Raw genomic sequence first — 20,383 nt, 5'->3', positions numbered from 1 at the left:
TGACACCCAGTTGATGGCTGAGCCTGGGTCTGTCCGTGAGAATGTTGTGCTGTCAAGCGGCTCCCACACCTTGAACTGTGTTGGTTGAGCCTGGTGTTACGTCTGTCAACTTAAGTGTTGTCAGCAGGGGGGCTCGAAACCTTTTGAGGCACACAGTGCGGGCTTCCCCGGCCTCGCCTTCGCCAGGCCAGGTATCATGTTGGTGCTCCCACTCCTGGAATATTGACAAGTGGTCGCAGCTCACATGGTTTGGGGTGGTAATGATATCACTGCAGGGCTACGGTGTGTAGGAACCCATGGGGGCCTTACACCTTGCATGTCCGGCTGCAGAACAACTCCTTCAGCATGTTCTGGAGGGGTGTTCAGTGGGGGGGCTTTTTTGATCGGAAGCCCCCCGTATCAGACAGGCCCTTTTCTGTCGGGGTTCCCCCTTGGGTGCGATTGCCTCGTGGGTGGTGTCAGGGTCAGGTGTTCCGACACGGAACGCGCTCCTCGCACGATTCCAGGGTTGTCTTCGCACAGCGGGGGGGACCGGGCCAACTATCTACAGTTCCTGGCGGACCTGCGCCACGTGACGGCGGGTGCGTTGGGAGTGTCGTCACATATGACTACGGCAGTACCATATGTCGAGGTAGATGGAGAGAATGGTGAGGCGGGGACTTGTGTTTACACAACCCCACCCGTTTTCAGGTTTGGTACAGACCCTGTTGTCGGGGTCTCCAGCAGGGACAGCTCTGGTCGACGAGATCCAATCTCTGTGGACGAAGCAAGCCATCGTCGTGGCGTTCTCCTCCCGGTGTTCTCTGCCCGAGAAGTCGGGAGGGAGGGGTGTAAGACCCAGGCTGGACCTGTCCCATGGGAAGGTTCAGCATTTTTTGGATCGTCTCCTACCTGTTGAACACTGTCAGGTGGGGGTCTGGTTCTCCTCCATAGACCTGTAGGATGCGTATGCGCATCCCCGATCTTCCATCCTAGGGCTTACCTACGCTTCCTTTGCAGGGTTAGCGTATGAGTACCAGAGGCTGCCGTTCGGTTTTCTCTGGCTCCCCGCATCTTCACCAAGTGCGTGGAGGCCGCACTGGGGCCTCTGCGTCATCTGGGGTTACGGAGTGTTCTGCCCTGATGACGTTCTGGTCCTTCGCGGTCAAGGTGGATCGTCAGGTCTCGTACCAGGCAGGTCTCTACCAGCCTGGGGTTGCTGTAGACTGGATGTAGAGTATTCCTCTTCCCAGTCAACGGTTGGAGGGCTATGGGCATCCATCTCAGAGCGTGTTGTCAACACGCTCGGGAGGTTCCGTCCTAGGACGGTTACGGCGCTGTCTCACGTCGCGTTTTCACCGACGCCTCCCTCGCTGGTGATGCGTCGGGCCAACGCAGTAGGGGGCAGCTGGCAAACCATGCTGCCCGGTCTGCGCTACGTTCAATGTGTTGGTGTTGAAAGCGGTCCTTCTGGTCCACAAATGGTGTTGATCAGGACGGACGATACGACGTCAGTGTCGTGTATCGACAGACAGGGAGGAGTACGCTCCCCCTGTCTGCACCAGGCGGCGGGCGGCTGGCTATGGGCGTCCTCCATCTGCGCGGCCTAAGGGCTCCCCACATCCCCGGCAGGGAGAATGTGGGTGCAGGTGTACTGTCGCGGGGCGGCCCTCATCCTGACGGGTGAGGATTGCGTCTGGACATGGCCAGGCAGGTCTGGGACCGATGCCGTGCCGCCAGGGATTCTTCCCCATACATCTGTTAGGTCAGTTGTTGGGACGGGTACGTTGAGGGGCGCAGGTTCTTGATCCTGATGGTGTTACCATCTGGAATGCGCATGCTCCCTCCACTGTCGCGCTTACGCGGGCAGATGACGTATGTTCCAAGTGTGGTGTAAGGCGGGGGGCCAGGACTCAGTCTCCTGCCCCCTGGTTGCTGTCCTTAGTTACCTCCAGTCTCTCCTTGATAGACTGTCGGCTTCGACGGTGAGGGTATATGCAGCAGCTATATCCTCCTATCATGAGGGGTTTGAGGGGATGTCTTGTTCAGCCACCCTCTTGTGAAGCGTTTCCTGCTTGGCGCTCGACGCGTTAAGCCGGTGCAACGCTCCTTGGCTCCGACTTGGGATCTTCAATTGGTCCTCGGTCGGTTGTCCTTGGCCCCGTTTGAGCCGCTCGAGCGGGCGCCGTTGGGACAGCTGTCCTTCAGGACCGCGTTCCTTCTGGCTGTCACTTCCGCTAAACGCGTAGGTGAGCTCTGTGCTCTCTCGGTACATCCAGAGTGCCTGTCTTTTCGGACCGATTGCGGTGTCACTCTGCGACCTAATCCTGCTTTCGTGCCTAAGAATATCCGGAGTTCCTTCCGCTCCCGGGATATTGTGGTTCAGGCGTTTCGTCCTCCTCCTCACACTGGTGAGTTAGATGCGGGCCTTCACCTGTCATGTCCAGTCCGTGCTTGGGGATTTACCTCAGCCGTACTCAGGATTTCAGGGTTACCGACCAGCTTTTTGTCTGTTACGGTGGGGCTCGTGCTGGTAAGGCACTGTCGGAGCAGCGCCTGTCCCATTGGTTGTGCGAGGGTGTTACCCTCTGCTACACGCTGGCTGGGCAGGATCCCCCTGGGGGCGTCAGGGCGCACTCCACTCGTGGGGTGGCTGCCTCTGCCGCTCTCCTGGGTGGGGCCTCGGTGGAGGCCATCTGTGCTGCAGCTTCATGGTCCTCCCCGGGCTCCTTTGTAAGGTTTTTTCCTCATGGACATGACCGGGGGTTCTGTCTCCCAGGCGGTTCTGGGGTCTGTGGCCTTTCCTGCTTCCCGTCCTTTGGTCGGGTAGCAGGAGTGTATGGGTATGGGCCGCAGTGTGTTGTGTCACACGTGGTTCCGCCTGTACGGTGTGTTCAAGGGGTTCTGGCTCCCTCTTGTTCGCATTCAGGTGGAGTTGACTGCGCCCCCCCTTCGTTAGGAAGGATGGGGTGACAGGGCTCCCTGCACCCCTTGATGTGGGCTTACGGGTCCTCAGGGGGTACATCTGTCGGGTCTCGCGCCCGCTCTTCCCCATTATCTCGTAAGGCTCAGAGCGGGACGCGATGCAATACGAAATATAACGATAGGTTATGTAGATAACCTAGTTATATTAGTATTGGCTAAGCGTCCCGCTCTGCGCGCCCTGAGTTCCCTCTTGAGGGATCTTTTCCTGGGACGGGTTTTGGCGAGGAAGGGTGTTTCATGACCAGGGTCATGGTTATATGGGCGGTACCACCATAAGGGGCGGGGCCCCATACAGGTGGGGTGCATGTGTTTTTGTTCGTGGGAGATACATTAGGTATCACAGGAGATAGGAGTATCTCGTAAGGCTCAGAGCGGGACGCTTAGCCAATACTAATATAACTAGGTTATCTACATAACCTATCGTTAGCATGGAACCAGAGTCCAGAGATTCAGATTCAGATGATTTTATATACATTCAGAAAAAAACGTGAGATGCTTGTTTTTCCCGGTCTCCTCAACCGTAGTAGATTTGTAAACAACAATACACGACGATCTATACAATACAAGGTAAAGAAAACAGCTAATAAATAATTCTACAGTGTAAATAGCAGCTGTGTGTGTGTAATAAGTGTGCTTGTGTGGTGTGTTGAAATTGAAATTCTATGCTAATAATAGTCATTAATCCTGTTTTCAGTTTGGATTTACAAAGGAATTGGTCTTACCATCTGTAGTGTGGTAGTGAAAGGTTAACCTTCTATAGTGTGGTTGTGAAAGGGTTAACCCTTTGTCGTGTGGCAGTGAAAGGGTTAAGTGTACATTTACACCTGTTACAGAAGGAGGATGGAGGCAGCCAGTTTCTCATCAAGATGAGAACGTGCAGTTTCACCTCATCTACAGCAGAGGGAGACAGCAGCAAGGAATAAGCTCTGCACGGTACGTGTGTACTAGTGGTGATCATGTTAGAAGTTCACGTTAGATCATGTTTTTTTGGGGTTTATGAAAAAAGAGAAAGATTATTACTTTGCTCCAGTCAAATTGATCAGTGCCAAACAGTATGAGGCTGGTTCTCCTCAGCAGCTTCGACGTATGTGTGTGTGCATGTGTGAAACTGGGGACGTTGCATTCAGTCATTTTTTCTTCCAATTGGTGACAGTGGTTTATAGTCTGAAATATGTCCCCAATTTGAGCACAAGTCGAGAACATACACACACGCACACAAAACTACTCCCCAAGATCTTTGCAGTAAATATGAATGTGTTCTTCTTAAAAATCTTGTTTCATTCACTTGTTCCATTCACTTGTCAAACCCTGCCTTCTTTTCTTGATCCTCCAATCACAACTATTGGAAGGAAGCGACAGTTGTGATTTGAAGAAGACATCGTTTGAGATTCAGAACAAGTGAACAGAACAAGTGAACGGAGGCTGTTCATTTAGTGAAATGCCTCACACTTCACAGATCTTGTACTTGCATTGTTATGTCTCTATTCAGGCTATCTGTATCTATATACAGATGGTTCTCTGTGTCCTCATCTCGCCCAGGTCAGTGTCTACACTTGGACATAAACTGGTGGAGTCTGCTGTGGGATCTAGTTTTCCATGTCCAGCTTCCACTCCTATGCCGACGACACACAACTCTACCTCTCCACCAAACCATCCACCCATCTCCCCCACACTCTTATCAACTGCCTTCATGAAATAAAAACCTGGATGTCATCTAATCTTCTCAAACTCAACAACAATAAAACTGAGCTCATGGTTGTGGCACCCAAGGCCCTGCTCCGGAAGGTTGGGGATCTCACTCTCAACATAGACGGCTGCTCCATCTGCCCATCCCCAAAGGTCCGCAACCTGGGCGTTATCCTGGACTCCACCCTTTCCTACCAAGCCCATGTCAGTTCCGTCACCAAATCCGCCTTTCATCTCAGAAATATCTCTAGACTCCGACCATCACTTTCCGACTCCACAGCTGAGACCATCATCCATGCCTTTGTAACCTCCCGCCTGGACTACTGCAACGGGGTCCTGTCCGGGGTCCCAAGCAAAACCCTGGACAGGCTCCAGTATGTTCAAAATTCAGCTGCCAGGGTTCTAACCCGCACCAAACCCTGGCAGCACATCACCCTCATCCACCTCCACTGGCTCCCCATCAAATCCTGCATCACCTACAAAACCCTCCTGCTCACCTACAAATCCCTTCACACTCTAGTTACCTTATTACCATACTTGGCTGAAAATAAACTTTGCTGCCTGTTGTGAATGTGTTTTTCCCTGTAGGCTAATACATAAGTAGGCATAGATTTTTGCAGTTGGGCAAAAAACTTGCAGTTGAGTAGGCTATATGTGCTGTGTTTTTATGTCTTCCATCGAGGACCACCTTGGAAATAAGTGTTTTAATGAATGCTTTTAGGTGATATCCTCAGGAATACAAATTGGTCAAGATAATTTGTTTTTATGATGTGTTTTTAATTTCCAAATACAAATCTAATCAAATAAAAAAATCAGTTTTTGCAGTTATTTTATTTATCCAGGAATGTCCCATTGAGATACAAGATCTCTTCTTCCAGGGACTGTAATATTCTGATCAAACTGGCCAGTATCACGTCTTCGTCTGTTTGGCTCTCCATCCAATTCCTCTGCGTTGTGTACTTTTAATGGTCCTGACGTCTCCGATACTGGTAGATAAGATCCTTATCTCCCCCCCGTTAGTGCAATCCATAAACCATAATACTTCTCCACCTCCGTAAGAATTCGACACTTCGACACTGTGAGATACCTTATGAGGAGAAGCGTTGTTTTATTGCTATAAACAGAACCTCGTAATCAGATGTTATCAAATTGTATCGTCCTTGAAGAGTCTATTCTAATGATCTCTCGGTGTGTTCAGATTGTCCTTTTGTTATTCAGTCCAATAGTGGTCAGGCCTAGTCGTTAGCCTAAGACCATCCTCGTGGTAGCCGAAGCTACTGGTGATGTGCCATTCCCCCCCCCCCCCCCCCCTCTCTCTCAATGAGAGGAGAGAGTCTCTTCTGGTTTCTTCCCTCTTAGTCTCAGTCAGATTTTAGTCTGCCTTACACCCGGAAACACCGTTCGATTTATAGATGTTCGTCGTCGCAACGACGGCCCCGCCTTCTGGTTGTCATGCGACGTGTTGTCATGACAACTGCATAACCTTTAACACTAATAAACTCACGTTTCATTAAGATGAACCTCTCTCCCTCCTGTCCTGGGAGACAGTACACTCTAATCTCAGATGTTCTTCTAAGGAATTCATAACAAAACCCTCGCTGACGCGGCCTGTGCCTGTGAAACCACTGGTTCCACCACCGTTCTATCACCGTCTCCTGCTTCCATGCACATTTCGATCTACCATTTTAGCTGTAGTCATCTCCCCAATCTATGCATCACATACATTGAAAAAGCACCGTTTTCTCTCAATCCCCCCTTGATTCTTATCACCCCTCAGAATCATAAGACTACTTGGTTTTTCAATTAATTATACACAAAAATAGCCTGTGGTTGAAGCAAACCAACCTCGTCTCTCGTGCACAAGAAACGAAGACGGCCCACGGTCAACCCAGTGATCCTGCTGCCTGATGTCTGTTTGCGCCCCCCTTCGTGCACAAAGGGAACCGAAACCGACCACCAAAACCAACAACATCCAACGACTCATAACCATTGGAGCCCCCCTGTCTGCTCCCAATAATTATATCCTGTTGTTCTACTGTTCTCAGTTATATCTACCTTCTATATATATATATATCCTTCTATACATATATCTTATATATGAATCCTCCATTTATATCTCATACTCCTAATCAATGAACACAGGACTTCTCGCTGTTGTCTCGTCTCTCGATCTCCTGATTGACTCTGAAAGGAAGTCCCTGCTTGTCCATGATTCACCGCCCGTGCTCTGTTGTTTCAAAGCGCTCTCTAAACAGCGTCTCCGCCGGGAAGGCCCCTCCGATGTCCGCCTCGTTCTCCCCTGGGCAACACCGCCTGTGACCACTGGACTCCGCCTCGTCGGCCGTCTCCGCCCCGTCGGTCATCTCCGCCCTGTCGGTCATCTTGGTTGAGGCTCATCTCCACCGCCGCCGTCTCCTCCCTCTCGTCGTGGATCATCTGTGTACCAGGCTGCGGTGCCTGGCCCCTGCGGCTTCCTCCTCCTCCAGTCTGTCTCCTGGCCATCTCCATCGCTGTCGGTGTCATTCCCCCCTTGAAAGCAGAAACACAACACCGGCAGTCGTCTGTCCATTCGACTTCCCTTGTTTTGCTATTAGTCTACCGTGGCTTTGGGGCCTGCAGCTCGTTCTCTATATATTTTTTTCCTCTGCAAGCCCCTGCCATGGCCACGCCCTTTCAGACTGTTGGACGGTGTGAGTGTCCTACAGCCCATGGCGCTATTTGTTCTCTATTAGTCCCCCACCTTCTCAACACCCATATCTAATCCTACAGGGCTGTTCCCTGTTTTGTTGTCTTCCGGCGTGACACCAGCAGCTAAACGATACCCACTCGGCGCTCTACGTTTGTCCCACGGGTGACCCCCAGCGCGCGCCAGTTCTTTCTGGTGACGTGTCCCCTCAAGACTCTGCCTATTTATTAGGTGTGAGAAGGCCCCACTGGAGATCGAACTCCCTCTTATTTCATAATTAAACTTATTTAATTAACCTGTATATCGATCTTATTATTATGATAATAACATACAACCGAGCATCGCTCTAACATACAACAGAGCAGGTTGGTTCCCTGCTCCTAACTCACATACGTACTCGTACTATCATCTAACATACAACAGAGCTGTCCGTCGCCCTATACCCTACGGGGCTGTCTACCGTCGCCCTGGAGCTGTCACCGTTGCTCTATACCCTACGGGGCTGTCTACCGTCGCCCTGGAGCTGTCACCGTCGCTCTATACCCTACGGGGCTGTCTACCGTCGCCCTGGAGCTGTCCCGTCGCTCTATATACCCTACGGGGCTGTCTACCGTCGCCCTGGAGCTGTCCCGTCGCTCTATATCCTACGGGGCTGTCTACCGTCGCCCTGGAGCTGTCCCGTCGCTCTATACCACACTTTGAGTTCCTTTACAAAGTTCTACATACACCACCGTGTATACACACAAGCAGTTGGTAATCTTGAAAAAATTAAACTCCTTAATTAACTTAAACTCTAAATATTCCCCTATGGGTAATGGAAACTCCCCAGCACTACCCCCCCCTCCGCAATTAAACTCCTTAATTGAATTAAACTCTAAATATTCCCCTATGGGTAATGGAAACTCCCCAGAACTACCCCCCCCCCCCTCCGCCCCTAGGTGGCGACCTACTCCTCCATTTGCCTGTATTATCCCACTGCCCCCCTAGATGGCGGCCAAAACTCAGTCTAGAGGATTGTAGGTGACGTGTCACTTCCTGATTCTAAACCCCTCGTGGCTCTGCGGCCATTTTGACTCGGTGCAAATGGCTACTCTCTCAACAAACGGCCGCTGCCCTTCCTTCCAAGGCCTGAAAACACCGCTGTTTTTCCTCTCTTTCCTATCCATTATCAGGGGACGCTTTCTCAGACTAATACTCTTGCCTGATCGGACATAATACACACTGGTACAATCTCCTTTCGACTTTCCTTCTGTTATGAAAACAGTCCCGCCATAACAATTTTTCGATCTGATTCAAGCGCCCCCCCCCCCCCCCCCCCTTTCCTCATCTCGCATTTACCCTCCTTAAACCAAAACTGTGCAGCCTGCCTCGTTTGCTTTTCATTCTCTGTAGATAACACCCTCGATTTCCACCATGGCTCTCTGCTCATATTATTACAGCTGGCATTCTCTGTGTCGAACTAGAAATGTTTACGTTTACGGATTCACTATCTGTTCGTTTTTATTTGGCTATAAAATCAAAACAACCGTGTGCACAGTGAACTCACATTTTTGATCGGAGCGCTGTTTCCCCTACAGCGCTGGTTCGCCTCCTGACCGCTCGACTCGCCGCTCTCTCCCAGGGCTGACCGGCCTTGCTTCGATCATGATTCTCCCACACATTGATGACTGTTGTCCACTGTCGCCCCATTATTGAAAAAGTCTTTATCCGTTGTTCTTATCTCTTGCTTTCTGGCTGTCATCAACAACCAACTGTTCCCGTTGTTTTAATCTCTTGCAAATCCGGGTCCCAACGGCACCAACTGTAAGATTCTGATCAAACTGGCCAGTATCACGTCTTCGTCTGTTTGGCTCTCCATCCAATTCCTCTGCGTTGTGTACTTTTAATGGTCCTGACGTCTCCGATACTGGTAGATAAGATCCTTATCTCCCCCCCGTTAGTGCAATCCATAAACCATAATACTTCTCCACCTCCGTAAGAATTCGACACTTCGACACTGTGAGATACCTTATGAGGAGAAGCGTTGTTTTATTGCTATAAACAGAACCTCGTAATCAGATGTTATCAAATTGTATCGTCCTTGAAGAGTCTATTCTAATGATCTCTCGGTGTGTTCAGATTGTCCTTTTGTTATTCAGTCCAATAGTGGTCAGGCCTAGTCGTTAGCCTAAGACCATCCTCGTGGTAGCCGAAGCTACTGGTGATGTGCCATTCCCCCCCCCCCCCCCCCCCTCTCTCTCAATGAGAGGAGAGAGTCTCTTCTGGTTTCTTCCCTCTTAGTCTCAGTCAGATTTTAGTCTGCCTTACACCCGGAAACACCGTTCGATTTATAGATGTTCGTCGTCGCAACGACGGCCCCGCCTTCTGGTTGTCATGCGACGTGTTGTCATGACAACTGCATAACCTTTAACACTAATAAACTCACGTTTCATTAAGATGAACCTCTCTCCCTCCTGTCCTGGGAGACAGTACACTCTAATCTCAGATGTTCTTCTAAGGAATTCATAACAAAACCCTCGCTGACGCGGCCTGTGCCTGTGAAACCACTGGTTCCACCACCGTTCTATCACCGTCTCCTGCTTCCATGCACATTTCGATCTACCATTTTAGCTGTAGTCATCTCCCCAATCTATGCATCACATACATTGAAAAAGCACCGTTTTCTCTCAGAGTCCTGACCAACACGGCACACAACAAGTTTCAACATAAAACAGGGCATTAAACAAAAAACATACAATTCAAAAATAAATACAGAAGGTCATTTGTGCAGTGGCAAGGAGCATAATCACATCAACAATAGCATCAGGTAAAACAGTTACATGTTTCATAAAGGGCCAATCGTAGCATAACTTTAAAAGCATTCACAGTAGGAAGTGCCTGTAGACAAAGTTTTACTTGCAACGTATTCCATAAAAAGGGAGCATAGTGGGAGAATGCAGCTTTACCAAGCTCTGACTGCATCAAAGGAACATTTAAAAGCATCCCATTTGCTGTTCGTCTGGTATTAAAAAAGCAAGTATAAAAGGACAGAAGTCTGGAGATATATAAGGGCAGCTTACCTAGCAATGACTTAAGGATAAAAATCAACATGTGTGATGAAAGGCTGAGTTGAGCTACAGCCTTTTCATGCATCTTTATCAAGGGAACCCTTATCCTAATGATTTTTTAAATAATATTATGATGATACGATATGGACCCAGTAGTTGGGTCATCTGTGGCACTTCGTTTCTCAATGGATTTGTCATCTAGGAGGGTTAATAAACAAATTTAGCCGGGGTGTATTTTAAAAAAAGGCGGGGAAAATTTGTGAGAGACCAAAGGCCAAAATGGCTGCTGTGGAAATTAACTTTTTAATGGTTTGACCTACAATGATGCACAATACATGGTACCAGCAGTGTGCGAACCATACCATGGTCTTCGGGGGAGCTAATTATTTTTCTTTCGGGGGGGGGGGTGTAACATTACAGAACCACACATAGTCCACACCACGCAGGTGTCTGCATGCATGATGAAGACGCACATATTCAAATACACATGCTCAGATTAACCCCTCTGATCCAACACAAAAATTCACACACAGTCCTATTTACACATAAACACACGGATGAACCAATACCGAACAACAAGTCCACGACTAAACACATCGAGTCTAACATTATTATAGTAGGCAAATGCAACATTATCGCCACCCACCTGATGGTGAAGATCTGCCCAATTCTCAAAATCTGCATGTCACAGAAGTAGTCCCTGCAGCAGGCTGCTTCGCCTTCTTTGTAAAACCAAAATTGGTTAGAAGGCTTACTTCTTTGATATTTCGTTTAACTTTCGACATTATCCTGAATACCTGTATTTTCTTTTTTTTTAAACGGCGGGTTTGATTTGTGCCTGCAGGCTGCAGCGCCACCACGCTCCGAATGGTAAACGCAAGAATAGCATGCATGTTGCCATCTATTACGAGTAGGGTATATCTGCAGTGCCGCAACCCCATAGATTTATGCTATTGTTTATTACGGTGAATTAGTGCACAAATCATTAATCATACATCAAAATAGCCTAATTTTATTATTATACACGATGATGACGATACAGAAAATTACAGAAAAATGAGAAATGCATGGCAAAAATAGCATTTATTGTCAGTATTTTAGAGACCCCCCAAAAATGCACATGTTTTCAGGGGGGCTGATGTCTCATATAGGGGAGCCATGGCTCCCCTATGGTTCGCACCCTGGGTACCAGCCCCCTCTCAGTCATGTACCAGCCAGCCCCCTCTCAGTCATGTACCAGCCAGCCCCCTCTCAGTCATGTACCAGCCCCCTCTCAGTCATGTACCAGCCAGCCCCCTCAGTCATGTACCAGCCTCCTCTCAGTCATGTATACCAGCCCCCTCTCAGTCATGTATACCAGTCCCCTCTCAGTCATGCACCAGCCCCCTCTCAGTCCTGTATACCAGCCCCCTCTCAGTCATGTACCAGCCCCCTCTCAGTCATGTATACCAGCCCCCTCTCAGTCATGTACCAGCCCCCCTCTCAGTCATGTACCAGCCCCCTCTCAGTCATATACCACAGCCCCCTCTCAGTCATGTACCACAGCCCCCTCTCAGTCATGTACCACAGCCCCCTCTGTCATGTACCACAGCCCCATCTCAGTCATGTACCAGCCCCCCTCTCAGTCATGTACCACACGACTGGCGGGGGGGGTGCTTAGTAAGAGATGTGATTGGGCCAGCCCAGTGTTAGTCAGTACCAATACATGGTACCAGCCCCCTCTCATTCATGTACCAGCCCCCTCTCAGTCATGTACCAGCCAGCCCCCTCTCAGTCATGTACCAGCCAGCCCCCTCTCAGTCATGTATACCAGCCCCCCTCTCAGTCCTGTATACCAGCCCCCTCTCAGTCATGTACCACAGCCCCATCTCAGTCATGTACCACAGCCCCCTCTCAGTCATGTGTACCACAGCCCCATCTCAGTCATGTACCACAGCCCCCTCTCAGTCATGTACCACAGCCCCCTCTCAGTCATGTACCACAGCCCCCTCTCAGTCATGTACCACAGCCCCCTCTCAGTCATGTACCACAGCCCCATCTCAGTCATGTACCACAGCCTCATCTCAGTCATGTACCAGCCCCCCTCTCAGTCATGTACCTGCACGACTGGCGGGGGGGGTGCTTAGTAAGATATGTGATTGGGCCAGCCCAGTGTCAGTCAGTACCAATGGGCCGCTGTCCCAGCCTAGTAGTGGGCCGGTCGTTGACAACATTTTTTTTTTTTTTTTTTTAATCAAATCATACCGGTCCAAATATGCGTCGGCCCACCGGGTATGCCAGATGGCCAGTCCAGGCCTGACTGCACATGACATACGCTACAGCCCCATCCAGAGAGCATAAGACAACAGCAATGGCACGATTCTGGATGGTGGTCTTACTTACGAACACATAAGCACCTACACACTGATTTAAAAACACCAGTGTCTTTTAACCTGCCCACTGCCTATATTTTTATTAAAGAATTCTTAAAAGGCCTGAACCTGGAAGGAGAAGAACTGGACGTTTTAACTAACCACCGCTCTCTTCTCTCTCTTGTGCAGGAGCGGGAGCTAGTGAGTCCGATGCGCGGGCTCGCAATCGGCGAGCCCTCCACAGTTTGGCGCAACGCAAGGTGAACCATCCCGCTCTCCCAAACAGACTGCGGGACCTGTCGTGGATGGTGGCTCATGAGATCCTCCTGGTCAAGTCCGTCATGCACTCTCGGGGCATGTCAGCGAGTGTCACCTGCCCCCGACCGGGTTGTGGCGCTCCCGAGTCGGTGAGGCATCTGCTCTGGGAGTGCAGCGCTGCCGTAAACCAGTGGGCAACAGCCGGCTCCCAGCAATTCCCGTACTTACCAGCGGGGGTCCTGGACACACAAATGGTCCTATACGGGGTGAGCCGGAGGAGAACAACACCATCCAAGTTCTCCAAGCTCTGGCTCACCCTGGCCGCCATCAAAGACGCCACATGGACCTCCAGAAACCTGCTGGTGAGCAGGCGCATGCAGATCCCCCCCGTGGCTGTGATCCGGATGGCCGCTTCAGGCGGCAGGCCCTAGGACACAGCCACAAAGAAGCATCGCCTCTGCGCTCATTCGGAGGTGGGAGACCGGAGCCCACACAAAGGTGAAGGCAGCTGCGGCTGACTCCCCCACGGGGCAACATCAGGGAGAGGGTCTCCGCTGAGCACCCCAGGCAGGTTCCTGGTGGTCTGGGTGGGAGAGGGGGATGAGTTACCCTGGTAGGGACTCACCCCGCTCCTACACAAAATAATGAAGGGCCTTTAAATAGAACGTCCTACTTCCTGTTTTAAAAAAACACTTTTTAAAAGACATGTATATTGGACTTCTCATCTACACTGATACTGATACAATGGACTTTTTATTACCACAAGCACATTTTAACATGTTTTACCCACCTTTATTTTATCTGTAGGCCTTTTAACATACGGTTATTCTATAACCATAGTTATATGAGTATAGCGAGCACTCTGCTCGTAGTGGAACTGTCCCTTTATCCAGTCTAACAATGAATAATTTTCTCCACATGCACACACCCATCCGCCTGGCCACACCCATATCCGCTCCTCTACATAAGCAGGGTCGTGGCCACACCATCAGCTCCTTCCCAAGTCTTTCACCACCGAAGGCGAAGACCACGGGGCCCTCAGTGAGTCCGAGCAGAGCGCTCGCTATACTCATATAACTATGGTTATAGAATAACCGTATGTTATATATCGTATAGCTTACGCTCTGCTCATAGTGGAACACAGGAGCTGAGCAGAGTGGAAGCTCGACAGATGTACCCGCTGAGTACCCCACAACCATCAGAACCGGGGAGGACCCGAGCCCCCTGGACCCCTCTAGAGGAGGACGGGAGGGAATCGGATCCGACTGTGCGAAGAGGGTTAAGACCGTGGGACTTACCTTCACACAGAAGGACCCGCGACCACTTAGGCGCGCATGCCACTAGGGAACGGACGGGAAGCAAAACACCCCCGTCACAGCCCCCAACATCACGGGGTCGAAGAGGTCAAGAACCCAACCCCATGGCAAGGCTGTAGCAGCGGAGCGCGGAGGAGGACCCAGCCCTAGGAACAACCTGAGGGCCAGGACCCCGCAAAAAAGGGGGCCCAGTGAGGCCAACGATGCCATAGCATCGAGACCCCACCAGGCGGTCACTGGTGACACCACCCCCCACATCGCCAGCGTATCGGACAGGGCCCAAACCAAGAGCAGGCCCTTCCCCCCTTGGCACGCCGCTCTGAAACACTCCACAAGAGGCTACACCCCCACAACACTGTGGGGCCAGTCGGCGCGCCGGGGAGACAACCCCCAAAGAGGTTGATCCCTCAATCCAGGCAACAGGCCCCAAGAGCATAACTCTACCTGTGCCCGGAGCACTGCGGACTAGACGGGCGCCTAAGGGGTCTACTGTGAGAACAGTACCCCGGCGGAAGGGGCGTTCGGTATGCTGTGCACCATGTCGTAACCTCCACAAACCCGACCCCTCCAGCGGGGTCGAGGTTCAAGAGAAGGCTGACACAATTGGCAGACGTCATGAAAGGTGCGGGGGCACACTCACGGGCAGACGGGGTCAAGCTGAGAGTCGACTCTGCTACCAACACAATGGGGAATCAACCACCCCCCTATGTCTGGTTAGAGGACGCGACCCTGGTCAGACGCCTCTGGTTTTAGCTCCGCAACGATGTACTCACTTTTAGCTATTATGTTTGTTTTTGCTACTTTTTTATTTAAAGCAACACTGGCGGGTACGTCATACGACCGTCAGACACTTATGGACCTGAACCCCGGGCTCAAAGAGGAGTTTGGAGACACTTTTGACCTAGAATGGCCAGCAGAAATCAGACGGGAGAATGGCGGCAAAGAAAAGAACAAAGGCGACGGCAGGAGAAGACACAGAGGGAGACGAGGAGGTATCAGATTGAGACTAAAAAGAGCTGCTTACCGCCCAGCAATTCCATCCATCTTTCTGGCGAATGCCCGTTCGTTGGAGGGTAGGATGGATGATCTGAGAGCGAGGGTCCGGTTCCAACGGGAGATGAGAGACATCAACATTATATGTCTCACAGAGACATGGCTCACGTCGACGACCCCAGACAAAAGCGTCTCTCCCTCGGATGCCTTCACAGTCTTACGTGCAGATCGCAACGCTGGCTCAGGAAAGACCATCGGCGGCGGAGTCTGCCTCATCACGAACAATTCCTGGGTTAATCCCGAGGGGGTGCAGGTCCTCTCAAACTCGTGTTTGCCGGACTTGGAACATCTTTCTATCCTATGTCGTCCGTTTCACCTCCCGAGGGAGTTCACAGCAGTCGTCATGACTGCCGTGTATATTCCCCCACACGCGAATACGGGCAAAGCGCTGGGCGAACTACACGATCATCTCAACAGACACCAGATCAAACACCCAGACGCAGCGATGGTAGTGGCCGGCGATTTCAACCAGGCCAACCTGAAGAAAGTGATGCCGTCCTTTTTTCAGCACATCGCTTGCTCCACCAGAGGGAAGAACACACTCGACCACTGCTATTCCCCGTTCAAAGCGGGTTACAAGGCAGTAGCCGCTCCGCCATTAACGGGGTCCACAAGCTCGAGCGATCATGACTCCATCTTGTTATTTCCGGCATATCAACAGAGATCACGTGACGCCGTCGTGTCACGTGAGACAAAGAAGTGGACCGACGAATCAGAGGCCACGCTCAAGGACGTGCTTGCAGACACGGATTGGGATATGTTCATAGGAAGCGCCAGTGACGTCAGTGAACTAGCAGACATAGTGGTGTGCTACATAACAACAATAGCTGATGGTATTGTCCTCAGGAAAACGGTGCGGATTTTCCCAAACCAGAAACCGTGGGTGGATAACACTATTAGAGCAGCTCTGAACTCTCGTACCACCGCCTACAACCTGGGTAGAGAGTCAGGAAACATGGAGGAGTATAAGGCTTCAGTCTATACTCTACGCAAAGCTGTCAAACTTGCTAAGAGGACATATGCTGACAAACTGGAGACACAAATGGCACAAAACGACACAAGAGGATTATGGCAGGGACTGAAGACAATAACTGACTATAAAGTCAGCGCCCCCTCAATGGGGAGCGACGACGCCTCCCTCGCGGACAAGCTCAACACCTTCTACGCTCGGTTTGGTGTAGACAGTGGCGCTGCTGGCTCTCCGGCTAGTGACGTCACTGGCGCGCCGGCTGTTGTGGAGGGGGGGGGGGCAACCGCGAGGGGGGGGGGGGGGGGCGCTCTCTCGTTGTCGGAACACAGTGTGAGAAGAGCATTTATGCAGGTGAACACCAGGAAGGCTGCTGGCCCAGATGGCATAACAGGACGTATACTCAAGACCTGTGCCAACCAGCTGGCCCCTGTGTTCACCGCCATATTTAATCAATCACTGGCGGAGTCAGTGGTCCCTGCCTGCTTCAAGATGTCTACCATCATCCCTGTGCCGAAGAAACCCTCCCCAGCATGTCCAAATGACTACAGACCGGTGGCACTCACCTCTGTGGTCATGAAATGTTTCGAGAGGCTGGTCAAGGACCACATTTGTGCCTCCCTCCCCAGTGATATGGACCCTATGCAATTTGCATACAGGACAAACGGGTCCACCGACGACGCGGTCTCCCAGGTACTGCACAGCACCCTCTCGCACCTTGACCGTCAGAAGGGGGGCTATGTGAGACTGTTGTTCATTGACTACAGCTCAGCGTTCAACACCATAGTCCCCACCAGACTGGTGGACAAGCTGATCGAGCTAGGTCTGAGCTCCGCCCTGAGCGCCTGGGTACTGGACTTTCTGAGCGAAAGACCCCAGGCGGTCAGGGTGGGGGGTCAGACCTCCAACACCATCACCCTGAGCATCGGGTCCCCCCAGGGCTGTGTTCTGAGCCCCCTGCTGTACTCACTCTACACACATGACTGTGTGGCCAAGTTCAGCTCCAACTCCATAGTGAAGTTTGCAGATGACACTGTGGTGGTGGGGCTGATCTCGGACAACGACGAGAAGGCCTACCGGGAGGAGGTTGAGGTACTGGAACGCTGGTGCCAGGACAACAGCCTGCTCCTGAACATTGGCAAAACCAAGGAACTGATCGTGGATTATAGGAGAGGACAGCAGGAGACACACACACCACTGATGATAAACGGGGCTACCGTGGACAGGGTGAGCAGCTTCAAGTACCTGGGGGTCCACATCTCAGAGGACCTGACATGGTCAACACACATAGACACAGTAGTAAAGAAGGCGAAACAGCGTCTCTACCACCTGAGACAGTTAAGGAAGTTCAGAGTATCGGGGAAGATACTCCAGTCCTTCTACTCAGGAGCTGTAGAGAGCATCCTGACCGGAAACATCACTGCCTGGTATGGAAACAGCACGGCACAGGACAAGAAGGCCCTACAGAAAGTGGTGCGCTCAGCCGAGTGTACCACGGGTATTGCACTACCCCCCCTGCAGGTTCTATACAACAAGAGGTGCAAATCCAGAGCCTGCAGGATAATGAAAGACCCTCACCACCCCAATAACAGCCTGTTTCAGCTGCTGAGGTCAGGCAGACGCCTGCGAACCCCAGCTACTAGGACAGAGCGGCTTAGGCTCAGCTTCTTCCCCCAGGCCATCAGAGCCATGAACAATGAACATTGAGTGCTCAGAACATCGAACTGTCCACACACAAGCACACATGAACACACACACGACACGCACACTGTGCACGCTCACACACGAGCAGCCACTTAACACTTTAACATGAGCGGGCACACACTCATGTCGCACACACGCACACTTATGGCCAAAGGAAAGGACACTTTAAATTAGAATAACAGGAACAGTGTATTGCACTACCAAAGCTAACTAGCATGTCACACATGCTCTGTAAATAACTATGTACAGATACCGAGATGTCACTCCATGTTACCTGCTACCTGTTACTGCACAATGTTGTTTCTTCTTTTGATTCTATTATATGTACCACTGTATTGCACATCGTTGCGGGCAAGACCACCCGCATTTCATTGTATACCTGTATGCCGTGACAATTAAAACTCTTGACTTGACTTGACTTGACTTGAAATGTTTAGTTTAACAGGAGGCGGTTGTTCCTTTAACCCACCAAGAAAAACGCAGAAACATAACTGCGCGTATACACAGGCTATACAGGCAGTACAAGTGTTTCAGTTTTTAAAGGGTTAACCCAGGCCAACAGGTAGACGAGAACGAGTTTGGACCTGGGCCCGGCGGACCGGGACCTACACAGGGATGCCAGAGGGGTTAACAGAAAAAGCTCCTCGACAGCCCCCTCCCATCCCCGCCCAGCAGGGGGAGGGAGATGTGAAAACAAATGGAGAAGGACCAGGCCCCCTAACACAGCGCAAGGTACAACACAGTATGGACCAAGCACATCACTGTGAAGGGCAACTCGTAGTGGCATACATATGACACACACATCCATGATATCAATCCCCCGCGACACCCGGGCCGACCCGGCATTTTCCCCCCGGAAAAGCACAAAGTCCTTCGGGGTACCAGAATAGCAGATCTGCGCCCCGGCGGACAACGGGTTAACTGACTAATATGTAATTATTGAGCCAAGTGACCAAAGGCCCAATACACATTCCAATAGAGAGCAGAGCAGAAAACAAACAGTTTCCAACACATCGTTGACAACCCAACCCAACCCAACCTTGACAATGACAGTGGTCCGTAGTACGGAGCCTGAAAGAACTCACGGAAATCTCATGGCCAATAGAAAACGCGCCCAGTGACATATTCCATGGCCGAGGAAATCCTGTGACCCACTTATCCTAATATGGCGTGGGACCAGGGAACTCCCCCTTCCCCTCCCTGTGACGCGCTGACCCCACAGCTCGACAGGGAGACAGACGAATAGGAGGTCCAACCCCCTGGCCAATCAGTAAAAGGCGGGAGGGGTTTATCAGTTCACCCCCTATGACCCCACACCCCGGGTACGATGAAAATAACAAGCAGCGCATGACACCAGTTGTCTAGCATGCTACATGAAAAGCGCATATACCTCTAGGATAAAGCTTAACAGTTTGCATGCCAGCCACAGACGATAAACTCGTTTGTGTAAAAAACTGGCTTCTATACAAGGCTTAGGCTCATGTGCGAAATAACTTGCCACCCGCATTTTTACACCTTTACCAAGTAAAGAAAAAACAACAGACATTAAGGAGAGGGTCCAAAGACCTCTGTACAATAGCTACATATGTGATCACTTCTGTAGGCTAACATTCAACCTAGTTGTGGACTCGATGCCACATTTCCTAAACGTAACATGAATACACACAACCCCCTCAGATAAAAAAGGTAAAGTTCACTCTTACTACTGCAAGAAGAACGCCGTCTTTTATGATGAGAGAAGACGAGTCTTTCGACCGAGTGCTAGCCACAGGCCTTGCTAAGCACACATATATAGCGACCAAAAAACTATTTTCAAAGAAAACTGCCCCACTCCCTAAGCAAGCACATAACCCCACAGCTAGGTGAGGGTTATACATCGTATCCCCAATATATACTGAATAAACACATTTTGTAACAAAAAATAGTCCTTCACCAGGAGGGATTTTTATTTAATAACAAAATTATATGGCGCTCTGCCGCGTGCAGAGCGCCGTTTGCCCCCGCGGGGAGCCGGCCCGGAGGGACGGTGCTGGGGAGTCTCCTGGTCAAGTCGATCCCTACCGTACCCTCCGGGCGTGGGACGACTGGCTGCAGCGGTCGAGGCACTCCCTCCACTCCTGGCCTTCTTGGCGGAAGGCCCAGCAGCCTCTGCCGGCGTTGCTTCCTCCGGACATCACCGGTGGCATCGGGTCGGGGGAAATGGGGCTGGAGCACGGAGCGCTCCTCCTCCATCTCCCTGCAGGCTGCCGTCATCTGCTGCATGGCCGAGCCGAATAGTCCAGCATCGGAGAGGGGGGCCGTGAGCAGCGGAATCCTCCTCTGGTCCGGCACCCGCGCCTGCTCCAGCCAAA

The 20,383-nt window shown here is 51.1% G+C and overlaps 1 protein-coding gene across 1 annotated transcript in view; it reads left to right on the top strand.

Moving 5' to 3' along the window:
• Positions 1-13,423, top strand: part of LOC311233619 (coiled-coil domain-containing protein 13-like) — a gene marked incomplete at both ends in the record, with an annotated part of 29,956 nt that extends 16,533 nt beyond the window's left edge. The window contains 4 exon segments of the mRNA XM_084320585.1: positions 3,798-3,879; positions 3,882-3,897; positions 4,504-4,553; positions 12,924-13,423. Of these exon segments, the coding sequence (XP_084176711.1) occupies positions 3,798-3,879; positions 3,882-3,897; positions 4,504-4,553; positions 12,924-13,423 (648 nt within the window).
• Positions 13,424-20,383: the final 6,960 nt, after the last annotated feature.

This window comes from Notolepis coatsorum, assembly GCF_963971535.1.
Source record: "Notolepis coatsorum genome assembly, chromosome: 8".
Classification (NCBI taxonomy): Eukaryota; Metazoa; Chordata; class Actinopteri; order Aulopiformes; family Paralepididae; genus Notolepis; species Notolepis coatsorum.
Note: the sequence above shows the minus strand (reverse complement) of the source record. Positions and strands in the feature narration are given on the sequence as shown.